We start from the raw sequence: 14186 nt of genomic DNA, 5'->3' as shown, positions 1-14186 counted from the left end.
TGCCTGGGATGGCTGTCTTCCCAGAGCCTGCACAATAATGGAGGGTGCACCCACACCAGTTCTCAGACCACCTGCCAACCCCTCTTTCCTCCTCCCCATTTCCCAGTCTTCCCAATTTCCATCTTTTTCTCCCTTAAACTGTAAAAATGTCACTGAATTATTTATTGCTTTTTGCAACTATTGAATAATGGTTACCTTAAAGAGAAAAAGAACCCCCCCCAAAAAAAAACATTTTAGACTTGGCTTTTTGAAAAACAAACTATGAAATGGATTTTTTTTTAAATTTTAATTCCAGTGTAGTTAACATACAGTGTTATATCAGTTTCAGGTGTATAGTATAGTGATTCAACAATTCCATACGTTACTTAGTGCTCATCACGATCAGTGTCTTTTTTAATTCCCTTCACCTATTTCACCCATCTCTCCACTCACCTCCCATCTGGCAACCATCAGTTTATTCTCTCTAGTGAAGAGTCTGTTCCCTGGGTTATCTCTTTCCTTTGTTCATTTGTTTCTTAAATTCCACATACGAATGAAATCATACAGTATTTGTCTTTCTCTGACCTATTTCACTTAGCATTATACACTCTAGATCCGTCCATGGTATTGCAAATGGCAAGATTTTACTATTTTTATAGCTGGATAATATTCCATTGTATAAACATACTACATCTTCTTTATCCATTCATCAATTGATGTACACTTGGGCTGCTTCCATAATTTGGTTATTGTAAATAATGCTGCTATAAACATAGGGGAGCATGTATCCCTTTGAATTAGTGTCCCTGTATTCTTTGAGTAAATACCCAGTAATGCCATTGCTGGATTGTAAGGTAGTTCTATTTTTAATTTTTTGAAGAACCGCCATACTGTTTTCCACAGTAGCTGTACCAGTTTGCATTCCCACCAACAGTTCATGAGGGTTCCTTTATCTCCATATCCTCATCAACTCTTATTTCCTGTGTTTCATCAGGACTAAAATCTGTCAGATTTTAGCCATTCTGATAGGCGTGAAGTGATATCTTATTGTGGCTTTGATTTGCTTTTCCCTGATGATGAACGATGTTGAGCATATTTTTGTATGTCTGTTAGCTATCTGGATGTCTTCTTTGGAGAAATGTCCGTTCATGTGTTCTTCCCATTTTAAATTGGATTATTTGCTTTTTGGGTGTTGAGTTGTATCAGTTTTTTATATATGTTGGATATTAACCCTTTGTTGGATATGTCATTTGAAAAGATCTTCCATTCAGTAGGTTGCCTTTTAATTTTGTTGATTGTTCCCTTTGCTATGCAAAAGATTTTTATTTTGATGTAGTCCCAATAGATTGTTTTTGCATTGGTGGTTCAGTGGTAGAATTCTCACCTGCCAATAGATTGTTTTTGCTTTTGTTTCTCTTCCCTCAGGAGACATATCTAGAAAGATGTTGATACAGCCAGCATCAGAGAAATCATTGCCTGTGTTCTCTTCTAGGATTTTTATGGTTTCAGGTCTCACACACAAAAAAAAAACTGGAAGTATCACAATCCCAAATTTCAAGTTATATTACAAAGCTGTAGTAACCAAAACAATGTGGTACTGACACAGAAATAGACACACAATGTGTAATGGAACAGAATCAAAAGTCCAGAAATAACCCCACAAATATACGGTCAATTAATCTTTGACAAAGGAGGCAAGAATACGCAATGGGAAGAAAGACAGTATCTTCAAGAAATGGTGCTGGGAAACTGTATAGCAACATAAAATAGAATCAAACCTGACTACTTTCTTGCACCATATACAAAAATAAACCTGAATTACTCGGCAATCATAAAGAATGAAATCTTGCCATTTGCAACTACATGGATGGAACTGGAGGGTATTATGCTAAGTGAAATTAGCCAGAGAAAGACAAAAATCATATGACTTCACTCATATGAGGACTTTAAGAGAAAAAACAGATGAACATAAGGGAAGGGAAACAAAAATAATATTAAAACAGGAAGGGGGACAAAACAGAAGAGACTCATAAATATAGAGAACAAACTGAGGGTTACGGGAGGGGTTGTGGGAGGGGGGATGGGCTAAATGGGTAAGGGGCACTAAGGAATCTACTCCTGAAATCATTGTTGCACTATATACTAACTAATTTGGATATAAATTTTAAAAAATAAAATTAAAAAAATACTTAAAATGTATGTCTTTTAAACTGAAAGCTCATTGATCCAAAACTGTTTAATGTATTTTTAGAACAACTTGGATCTATAAGGCAATAGAAATAGTTCCAACTTTCCATCTAAACTTTGGTCCTAAATTGAAACTTTTTCTATGTATGAATCGTTCTCATGGGGAAAATGCTGCTATTCACCCTTCTAGGAGTTGTCTTTTTAGTACAAGAACACCTCAGAGATATTTCAGATTTAGTTCTAGACCACTGCAATAAATACTCTAGTATCTATTGCAAATATTGCAATAAAGTGAGTCAAATGAATTTTTTTGGTTTCCCAGTGCATATAAAAGTTACATCTACATTATGCTGGCATCTATTAAGTGTGCAATATCATTATGTCAAAAAAAAGGAATGCATACCCCTTAATTAAAAATCTTTTATTGCTTAAAAATGCTAACCATCATCTGACCTTTCAGCAAGTCTTAATCTTTTTGCTGGTGGAGGGTCTTGCCTCAATGTCTTTGGCTCTGGACCGATCAAGGTGGTGGTTGCTGAGGTAAGAGTGGCTGTGGCAATTTCTTAAAATTAGTCATCAGTTAAGACTGCTGCATAGATTGCTTTTTCATGAACAATTTCTCTGTAGCTTGAGATGCTGCCTCATGGCATCTCACCCACAGTAGAACTTCTTTCAAAATCAGGGTCGATCCTCTCAGAACCTGCTGTTACTTAATCAACCAAGTTTATATAATATTCAAAAGCCTTTGGTGTCATTTCAACAATCTTCACAGCATCTTCACCAGGTGTAGATTTCATTTCAAGAAATCAAATTCGTCGCTCCATCCCAAGAATCCAACTCTCTTTCCATTCGTTTTATCATGAGATCGCAGCAAGTTTATCACATCTTCAGGCTCCGCTTCTAACTCTAGTTCTCCTCATGTTTCCACCACATCTGCAGTTACTTCCTCTACAGAAGTCTCAAACCCCTCAAGGTCATCCATGAGGGTTGGGATCAACTGCTTCTGAACTCCTGTTCATACTGATTGTTTTGATCACATCTCATGAATCACAAGGGTTCTTCATGGTGAGTCCTTCCCAGGTGGGGTTTTTTTTTTAACTGATTAATTTTTTGTTGAAGTATACGTGGCATAAAATGTTACATTAGTTTTCACAAATGTAACATAGTGATTCAACAAGTGTATACAGTATACAATGCTCACCACCAGTGTAGCTACCCTCTGTCACCATACAATGTTATTACCATTGACTATATTCCCTGTGCTGTATCTTTCTTATCTCCATGATTTATTCATTCCATAACTGGAAACCTGTGTCTCCCACTTACCATCACTCATTTTGCTTATCCCCCCACCTGTTCCATTCTTAAAACCTTAAGTTTATTCTCTGTACTTATGGGTTCTTTTCTGATTTTGTTTTGCTTTTTAGATTCCCACATAAGTAAAATCATATAGCATTTGTTTTTTTCTGACTTATTTCACACAACATATACTCTGTATACATAGCCATCCATGTTGTTGTAAATGGCAAGAGTTCACTCATTTTTATGACCAAGTCAGATTCCATTGTATATATCCATCCATTCAGTGTATATAGCCATATTTTATCCATTCATCTATTGATGGGCATTTGGGTTGCTCCCATATCTTGGCTTTTGTAAATAATAGGGGTGTACATCCTTTTTTTTTACGTTAGTGTTTTCATTTTCCTTGGGTAAATACCCAAAAGTGGAATTACTAGATCATATGGTATTTTTATTTTTAATTTTTTGAGGAATCCCAATGGCTGCAGCAATTTACATTCCTACCAACAGTGTACAAGGATTCTTTTCTCTCCTCATTCGTGCCAACACTTGTTATTTCTTGATTTTTTTATTCTAGTCATTCTAACTTGTGTAAGATGCTATCTCATTGTTTTGATTTGCATTTCCCTGGTGACTAGTGATGTTGAGCATCTTTTCATATGTCTGCAGGCCAGCTATAAATATTCTTTGGAAAAAAGTTTACTTGGGTCCTCTGCCCATTTTTAAATCAGATTATTTGGGGTTTGGGGTATTGATTTGTATAATGTTTTAATATAATTTGGATATTAACCTCATCAAATATATCATTTGCAAATATCTTCTCCCATTCCGTTGGTTGTCTTTTTGGGTTTTTGATGGTTCCTTTGCTGTACAAAAGCTTTTTGTTTTCATGTAGTTCCAATAGTTTCTTTTTGCTTTTGTTTTGCTTTCCTGAGAAGACATAGCTAGAAAAATGGTGCTAAGGCTGAAATCAAAGAAATTACTGCCTATGTTTTCTTCTAAGAGTTTTAGGTTTTCAGGTTTCACACTAGGTCTTCAATCATTTTGAGTTCATTTTTGTGTATAAGAAAGTGGTCCAGTTTTCATTCTTTTGCAGGTAACTGTTCATTTTTCCCACCACAATTTACTGAAGAGACTGTCCTTTCCCTATTGTATATTTTTGCCTCCTTTGTTATTGATAATATAAGCATGAATTTATTTCTGGCTGTCTATTCTGTTTCATAGATCTGTGTATTTGTTTTTCTGCCAGTAAAATCTGGACTATGATGCTTCCAGCGTTTTTCTTTTTTCTCAAGATTGCTTTGACTATTTGGGAGTCTTTTGTGGCTCCATACAAGTTTTAGTATTGTTTTTCCTAGTTCTATGAGAAATGCTGTTGATATTTTGATAGGGATTACAGTGACTCCATAGATTGCTTTGGGCAGTATAGACATTTTAACAATACTAGTTCTTCTAATCCATGAACATGGTATATATTTTTATTTGCTTGTATCAACTTTCATTTACTTAATCAGTGTTTTATAGTTTTTAGAGTATAGGTCTTTCACCGCCTTCATTAAGTTTTTTCCTAGATATTTTATTCTTTTTGGTGCAATTACAAATGGAATTGTTTTCTTAATTTCCCTTTCTCCTACTTCATTATTAGTGTAATGAGATGCAACAGATTTCTTTATGTTAATTTTATATCCTGCAACTTTACTGAATTCACTTATTCCAATAGTCTTCAGATGGAGTCTTTAGGGTTTTCTAAGTGTAGTATCATGTCATCTGCAAATAGTGACCATTAGTAACATTTTTTTCTTACTAACTGGTATGACTTACATTTCCTTTCCTCTCTGATTTCTGTGAATGTAACTTCCAGTACTGTGTCGAATAAAAATAGTGAAAGTAGTAGACCTTTTTCCATTGTTTCTGATCTTAGGTGAAAGACTCTGGTTTTCACCACTACGATGTTAGCTGTGGGTTTTTATATATGGCCTTTATTATGTTGAGGTATGTTCCCTCTAAACCCACTTTAGTGAGAGTTTCTAACATGAATGGTTGTTGTATTTAGTTAAATGTTTTTTTCATTGAGATGATTATATTTTTATCCTTCATTTTGTTAATATTGTGTATCACGTTGTTTTGCAAATATTTAATCATGCTTATATCACAAGAATAAATCCCACTTGATAAGAGGTGAATAATCCATTGAAGGTGGCTTGCTAATATTCTGTTGAGAATTTTTGCATCTATGTTCATAAGGGATATTGGTCTATAGTTCTTTTTTTTTGGTTGTGTCTTTGTCTAGTTTTGATATTGGGGTAATGCTGGCCTCGCAGAATGTATTTGGAAACTTTCTTCCATCTTCTATTTTTTTGGAATAGTTTGAAGAGAATAAGTATTACATCTTCTTTATTAAAAAATTTTTTTAAATGTTTTATTCATGTTTGACAGAGAGAGAGACAGAGCATGAGCAGGGGAGGGGAAGAGAGTGAGGGAGACACAGAACCCAAAGCAGGCTCCAGGCTCTGAGCTGTCAGCACAGAGCCCAATGCAGGGCTCGAACTCACAGACCGTGAGATCATGACCTGAGCTGAAGTCGGACGCTCAACCGGCTGAGCCATCCAGGGGCCCCTAAATCTACTTTAAATACTTGGTAGAACTCACCTGTGATGCCATCTGGTCCTCGACTTTTGTTTGTTGGGAGTTTTTAGGTTACTGATTTAATATGGTTATGACTAACTGGTCTGTTCCAATTTTCCATTTCTTCCTGATTCAGTTTTGGAAGATTGTATATTTCTAGAAATTTATCTGTTTCTTCTACATTGTTCAATTTGTTGGCATATCATTTTCCTTACCAGTTTCTTAAAATCCTTTGTATTTCTGTGTTGTCAGCTGTCATTTCTTTTGTATCTGAATTTATTTGGGTCCTCTCTCTTTTTTTCTTGATGAGTCTGGCTAAAGGTTTATCTATTTTAAGCTTATTTATTTTTGAGAGAGAGCACAAGCAGGAGAGGGGCACAGAGAGGAGACTGAGAATCACAAGCAGGCTGTGCGCTGTCAGCACAGAGCCCAACATGGGGCTCAAACTCATGAACCCATAAAAGCATGACCTGAGCTCAAATCAAGACACTTAACCGACTGAGAAGCCCAGGCACCCCTTTTCTTGTTCCTTGAGGTAGGCCTGTATCACTATAAATTTCCTTTTTTAAAATGGCGTTTGCTGTGTCTCAGATTTTGGCCATTGTGTTTTCATTGACCCATTGGTTGTTCAGTAGCATGTTGTTTAGACTCTACATGTTTGTATTTTTTCCAGTTTTTTCCCATGATTGATTTCTAGTCCAATCCCATTGTGGTCAGAAAAGAGGAATACGATGTCAATCTTTCAAAATTTATTAAGGCTTGTTTTGTGGCATAACATGTGATCTGTCATGGAGAATGTTGCATGTGCACTTGAAAAGAACGTGTATTCTGTTGGTATTTTGGGGATGGAACATTCATACGTATCTGTTAAGTCCATGTGGTCTGTTTCATTCAAAGATACTATTGTTTTTTTATTTTCTGCCTGGATGATCTATCCACTGATTTAAGTGAGGTGTTAAAGTCCCTGTCAGTTTCTCCCTTTTTGTCTATTAATATTTGCTTTATGTATTTAGGTGTTCCAATGTTTTGTACATAGATATTCACAATTGTTATATCCTCTTGTTGGACTGATCCCTTTATCATTACATAATGTCCTTCATGGTCCCTCATTACAGACTTTGTTTTAAAGTCCATTTTTTCTGATATAAATATTGCTACATTGGTTTTTTACTTTGTGTCTTTAAATCTGAAGTGAGTCTCTTCTAGGCAACATATAGAAGGTCTTGTTTTTCTATCCATTTAGTCACCCTATGTCTTTTAAGCGGACCATTTAGGCTATTTACATTTAAAGTAATGTCTTTTAAGTGGACCATTTAAGCCATTTAAAGTAATTATTGATAGATATGTACTTGCTACATTTTGTTCACTCTTTCATTTTTTTGTAGTTTTTCTAAGTTTCTTGCTCTCTCCTTATGACTGCTGACTTTCTGTAGGTGTTATGTTTTTACTACTTTCTCTGTATTTTTTGTATATATATTCTAGGGTACCATGTGGTTCACATGTAACATCCTAAGTACATAGCAATCTATATTAAGTTGATAGTCCCTTTCTCACTCCCCACTCTACATTTTATGTATATGTTGTTCCATTTTACATCTTTTTATTTATAGTTTTCTCCTAATTATGTCCTTTTATTTTCCATTTAAAGACGTACCTTTAACATTTCACCTAAGGCCAATTGAGTTGTGATGAACATTTAAAATTGCTGTCTGTCTCAGAAACTCTACCTCTCCTTCAATTCTGAATAACTTTGCCAGGTAGAGTATTCTTGGTTGTAGGTAGGGTTGTTTTTTGTTTTTTTGTTTTTTTTTTTTTTTTCCCTTTCAGATAGGCTTGGATTGTTCTGGGATGCTTTGTGACTGTGTTACCTTGGTGAGATGGCTAAAGCTGTAGTTTGCGTGGACTAGGGGTGTCCTGGTATGTACCATGCTGGGGCCACCTTGGTGGGATGGCTGGGGCTGGTGTGGGCTAGGTGCCTGGGGCTCACTGAGGCAGTAGGTTGGCTAGGGTGGTCCAGAACGCTGCTCCTACCCATGCTATCAGGGTGGAGAAGGAAAGTTAACCAAGGTGCTCATCAGCCTCTGTGACCTCAAGAAAGTTCCATCAGCTCCCCTTCCATTTGGCAGTGTTCTAGGGCTAGATCCTTTATATTCTAGTTGATCCTTCAAGCCATGGCTTTTCTTCTGTGCCCAAGGGTATCTGCGGCTGGTATGAACTAGGCACCCAGGGCTCACTGAGGTGGCTGGCCAGTTGTGGTGCCCAGAACCTTCCCTCCATTTACACTATCACGGTACATGGTAAACATAAACCATGGTGCTCCCCAGCCCCTCTAACCTGGATAGAGTTCCAGAAGATCTGCTGTTTGGAAGAGGTCTAGGGCTGGATCTCCTCCATTCTAGTTGATCCTTCAAGCCATGGCTTTTTTTCTGTGCCCCAGAGCATCTGGGGCTGGTGTGGGCTAGGGTCCCAGGGCTTTGAGTCGGCGGGCCAGCTATGGTACCAGAACCCTGTTGTCATCTGCACTGTCAAGAAGGAAGGAAAATAGTGGTGCCGGGTGGCTCTCTCAGTTAAGCATCTGACTCTCGATTTTGGCTCTGGTCCTGATCTCACAGTTCATGAGTTTGAGCCCCGCATCGGGCCCCTCACTGGCAGTGCAGAGCTTGTTTGGGATTCTCTCTCTCTGCCTCTCTCTTGCTCATGCTTGCTTGCTCACTTGCTCTCAAAAATAAATAAACTTATTTAAAAAACTTTAAAAAAAAAAAAAAAAAAAAAGGAAGGCGAACATAAACCATGGTATTCGTCAGCCCCTGCAACCCGGAGAAAGTTCCAGAAACTCGCCAGCCATTTGCAGGGTTCTAGAGCAGTTCCTTTATATTCTTATTCTAGTTGCCCTTTTAAACCATGGCTTTTTTTTCTGTGCCCCACATCACGTCAGATGAATCTGCTCACGATCCCTCAATACTATTCCTCCCCACTGCCGTCTGCAGCATTGGGGATGGGGGGTTCCCTTCATTGCCATGTCTCCCATCTCTCTTGCTGTTCTCTACATGGCTTATCTTAACCTGTGCAACACCTGCTTAGCCCCCAGTTCTTCTTCAGGAGGAACTACTCTGTAAATAGGTGTAGATTTGCTGTATCCATGGAGGAGGGAAGGGGGTCTTCCTAGGTCACCATCTTGTACGAGAACCCCAGAAAGTTTTCAGTTTACTTTGCCTGGATCCTTCAGAAGAATCATTATCTATAGCAGCTATACTTTAGGAGATGTATTAATAAGACATAAAAATCAAAATTACCCTTTAATCCATGGGCTACAGAATGGATATTGTGTCAGCAGGCATGAAAACACCATTCATCTCTGTCCATCTCTATCAGAACTCTTGGGTGACCAGGGACACTGTCAATGAGCAGTAATATTTTGAAAGGGATCGTTTTCTCCCCAAGCACTAGGTCTCAACTGTGGGCCTAAAAGATTCAGGAAACCATGTTGTAAACAGATGTGCTGTCATTCAGACTCTGTTCTTCCATTTATAGAGGGCAGGCAGAGTAGATCTAGCGTCATTCTTAAGGGACCTAGCATTGGCTTCAGCTTGAAGTCACCCACTGCATTAGCCCCTAACAAGAGCATTGACTTCTCTCCAGCTCTGAAAGCCTTACATGGCATCTTCTTCCAGTAAAAGACTGTTTAGCATAGCCACCTTCATTAACTACCTCAGCTAGAACTTCTGGAGAACTTGCCAAAGCTTCTACATCAGCACCTGCTGCTTCACCGTGAACTTTGATGTCATGGAGACGGCTTCTTCCCTTAAACCTCACGAACCAACCTCTCCTGGCTTCAAACTTTCCTTCTGTAGCTCCTCACCTCTTTCAGCCTTCATAGAACTGAAGAGAGTTAGGGCCTTGCTCTGGATGAAGCTTTGACGTAAGGGATCTGTGGCTGGTTTGGTTTATCCAGACCACTAAAACTGTCTCCATACTGGCAACCGGGCTCTTTTGCTTTGTTATCATTCCTGTTTCACCGGAGTAACACTTTGAATTTCCTGCAAGAACTTTTTTCTTTGAAACACAGCTTGGCTGTTTGACGCAAGGGGCCTAGCTTTTAGCCTGTTTTCAACATGCCTTTCTCACCATGTCTAATCGTTTCTAGTTTTTGATTTAAAGTGATAGATGTGTGATTACTGCTCTCACTTGAACACTCAGAGGCCATTGTGGGGTGATTAATGGGCCTAGTTTCAATATTGTGTCTCAGGAATAGGGAGGCCTGAGGAGAGGGGGAGTTGGGGGAACAACTGGTTGGTGGAGAGGTCCGAACACACACAGTTCTCAATTAAGTTTGTTGTCTTATATGGGTGTGCTTCATGGCACCCTAAAACAGTCACAATAGTAACATCAAAGATCACCATAAGAAATATAAAATAACAAAGATGTTTGGAATATTGTGAGAATCACCAAGCTGAGACAGACACGAAGTAAGCAAATGGTGTTGGAGAAATGTTGCCAACAGACTTGCTCAACACAGAGTTGCCATTAATCTTCAAATCGTAAAAACAACAACAAAAAACGCAGTATCTGCAAAGCACAATAAAGTGCCTGCACTGAATAAAGTCCCACAATAAGAAAAATGTGCCTAAGAGCCCAGCACTGTCTGACATAAGGCCTCGATGAGCCCAGATTCCAAAGGCCTGACTTTGACTCCATTCTGTAATGAATACTTGATTCTCAGCAAACACTGAAGGGACCAAATGGTCCAAGTTTGCCCACGACTGAGGGGTCAGTAAAGTCACTGGTACAACAGGATGGTCACCCTGGTGATCACCCCTCCTCTTGTTACCAAAATTCTTCTCTCAGAAATGAAGATATTTAGATACAGTGAAACTTGAATATAAATCATATTGCCAAGTTCAAAGACTTTACTGTAATATGGATTACTCCAAAGACTTTGGGCCCACGGTGACCTATATCATTTTTACTGGTGTGCATTTTTCTTGGTCTTGCACCTCTAAATGTTCCTGTTGGAAAAAGACCCTGATAGATTGTAAGTACCCATATCCCCTCTCCCCTAACATTCCTCGTGGACCAGCAAGGTGGTATTGCCCCAAGGTTACCTGGTTAAATTGGGGTGATCCTCAGACACCGGCCAAAATGTGCTATTTGTTAACTTCCATTATCTTACATATAAGGCCTAGAGTTTAGGTTCTAGTATTCTCCATGAACACCATACAAACTCTTCAAGGGACAAACACATCATTTCACGTTTCATTGCCCTAAGCAGCAGCAGGGTACCTCATGGAAATTACAAACTGTCCAAAGCTTTGGAATTTGGATTTTAATCTCTGCTCCTTCACTAACTCTGTGACTGTGGGGGCACTTAGCAAACCTCCCCCTGACTCTCTGTTTCCTCGTCTGGGAAAGGGGGTTAATCCTACCTGCAAAGTTGGGAATGAAGATAGGAAATCAAACCAAAAACCAAAACCTTCCAAGTACCTGACATAGAGGACAAATTGAACAGGTTATAAAAGGTCAAATTTTAAACAAGTAAAAACTGGAACTTTGTGCACTTGTTAAAACTTAAGAGAAAAACCTGAATTGTGTGCATTTGTTAAAACTTAGAGAAACACACAAATATAAGGCACGTGCTTCAGAAGGCTGAGTCACCCCTCACAGAAACAAAAAGCAATCATTCCATTCAGGAATGCTTCTCTTATATAGAAACACAGCATTCATTTGGTAAAAAACCAATTGGGGGCCATGTGATTGGAACAAATTCTCTCACCATTACTTTAGGGTACACTGTTGTAACATATAATTTATTATTATCAGTTTCATCATTTTGCACATTTAATACCATGTTTCTTTCTCCCACATAGAATATTATCCAATAGAAGTCCCCGAAAGGAACCACAGCACATTCATAACAAGGATAGAAAACGGTCCTCCATTTCTGCTCTCCGATACGATGATTCAACTAAAATCGTCAAATTTAATCAACCGCAAAACCAGAAAAGTGAAAATCAGCTGGTGTGTGTATCATAACCAAGATCATGAACACCTCCACGAAATGAGGTGAGCAAAGAGAAAAATGCTGCTTCTATGGAACTTTACTTGTTTAAAACAAATTACTTATTTAGAAGCCTTATTTATTCTGCCTTTGATGGAGCAAACATTTGGGTGTTTTCTCAGGGCCATCCCTGGGCAAACAGATGGCGTGTGTGAAATGGAAAAGAGTAGCCCTTCCAAGACTCCTGGAGTACAGGAGACGGATTTCCAATCTTGGCTCAGTTCAGAAGGAAAAAAGGGAAGAGTTCTATCTCTTGGGGAAAAAAATGCAGCCTACTTTAGGGCATGCCTGACTTTCCATCCACCCAAGTGTTCACGGCAAGTCCTCCTGGTTCTTTCGTGCCGGCTCCTTCTCCTCCGTGGTCTTCTGAGTGTCGTCACTGTGGTCAAAGGGTCTGGGGCTTCCCAAGGAACAACCATACCTGGGTATATTCTGGAAGATCAGCTCTGTCAGCAACCACCTTCTGCCTTCCGGAGCAGATGTATGGGCTCCCGTGGCTGGAAATGGTGCCAGAGAAGCAAAGACCCAGCAGCCCAGACTGCACGGTCTCTGGCACATTCTGCACATACCTCCACACCACTCAAATGTCCTAGGAAATATTAAATCAACTGGACATGGCTGACTTAAAAAGGCTTGATAAAAATTCTCCCTGCACTTAAAAAAAAATGCACGTAAACATTGCTTCTAAGTCACTGGAGAACCCTTGAGCCTTTTGGTCTCAACTTTCCGATGTTTTGCAGTTTTACAAGCTCAGCTTTTTCTTGGAGGTATCAATCTTTTTTCTTCTTATTAATGGAGTTCAGAGTCTGAGGCTGCCTCTGAATATGAGCATGGGGTTTGACTGGCAGAAATAGTATTATCAGAAGACTTATGATGTGTAAATAAAAGTACATGGACCTAAAATAAAACACAAAAATTATATTTCGCACAAGGATGCAAATGGGAAAAGTCACATGGGTGTGATTACGTCACCTGCAGGCCAGCAAGTGAAGGCACAATTTTGGGCAGTAGCCAACCCGTCTGTATTCCAGTTTGCCTTGATCCACCCCAAGGTGGGGGGGCTCCTTCGGTAGGTGAGCAGGCCAGGGATGGACCAAAAGCATAGAACTGAACACGGCAAACCCATCAGCCCATCTACAGATAGATACACAGTACTGTCCCCCTGCCCTGATCAGACTAAGAGCATTAATCCCGTAACAGCCAGAAACCCCTAATGATTTGAAATCTAAGAACACACAGGACCCAATTCAAACCCTGTACTCTGTTCCCTAGACACAAACGCACCTTACACTTTAATTGATATGCTCAAGTGTAAAGAGTTGTTCTTGTGTGTGTTAGGAACCAGACGAATCCAGATTTTCAAAACCTGCTATATTAACTCTGAAAATTGTTTTCACCCAAACTAGTAAAAACAAGTGCTGCTTTTTCAGTCCGTGCATTTCTATTGTGTAAACGTGGCATTCAGCACACTGAGCACAATGTAGACAATAAATATCTGTAAATGCAAGTAATTAGAAACAGCTCACATTTGTACAACTGTTCTATAGCCTTTTGGAAAGGCTGAACTTAAAACGTTCTCCAATGCTTCTGGAAGATCAAAGGAAAATAATGTCAAGAAACCCAGAACGGATTCATGTATCCTTCTCAGACACGCTGGAATCAGGTTAATTCACATATCCCCTAAATAGGTTTCCCTGAAAGCATCTACAGAATAGTCAAGAGTTCTAACAGAAGCAAATACATCTTCACTTATTCTTTCAATAAGCATTTACTGCTTAGGATGTACAAAGCATTAAACCAGGACCTAAAAAAAGGCAAAGCCCTTCCTTCCTTCAGGGGAATGGGGAACAACAGGAATATAGGAGTGAGGGTACCACAGATACCTCCCTCCCACCTTAGCTGGAGGACACGGTCCAAAAGCCCCAAGTAGATGTCTGAAACTGTGGACAGTACTGAAACCTATATATACTGTTTCTCCCTATACAGACCTATGATACAGTTTAATTCATAAATTAGGCAAAGAAATTAATAGAACTAC

General features: G+C 39.0%; 1 protein-coding gene across 5 annotated transcripts in view; it reads right to left on the bottom strand.

Annotated features, from left to right (window-relative positions):
* Positions 1-11876: 11876 nt before the first annotated feature.
* Positions 11877-14186, bottom strand: part of MBOAT1 (membrane bound O-acyltransferase domain containing 1) — a 103862-nt gene continuing 101552 nt past the window's right edge. For all 5 annotated transcript variants that reach the window (XM_023253625.2, XM_023253624.2, XM_019830159.3 and 2 more), the window contains one exon: positions 11877-13045. In XM_023253625.2, coding sequence (XP_023109393.1) covers positions 12919-13045 — 127 coding nt within the window. In that variant the 3' untranslated portion in view covers positions 11877-12918. The remainder of the gene's footprint in view (positions 13046-14186) is intronic.

This window comes from Felis catus, chromosome B2 (assembly GCF_018350175.1).
Source record: "Felis catus isolate Fca126 chromosome B2, F.catus_Fca126_mat1.0, whole genome shotgun sequence".
Classification (NCBI taxonomy): domain Eukaryota; kingdom Metazoa; phylum Chordata; class Mammalia; order Carnivora; family Felidae; genus Felis; species Felis catus.
This window is presented reverse-complemented; position numbering and strand designations above follow the sequence as displayed.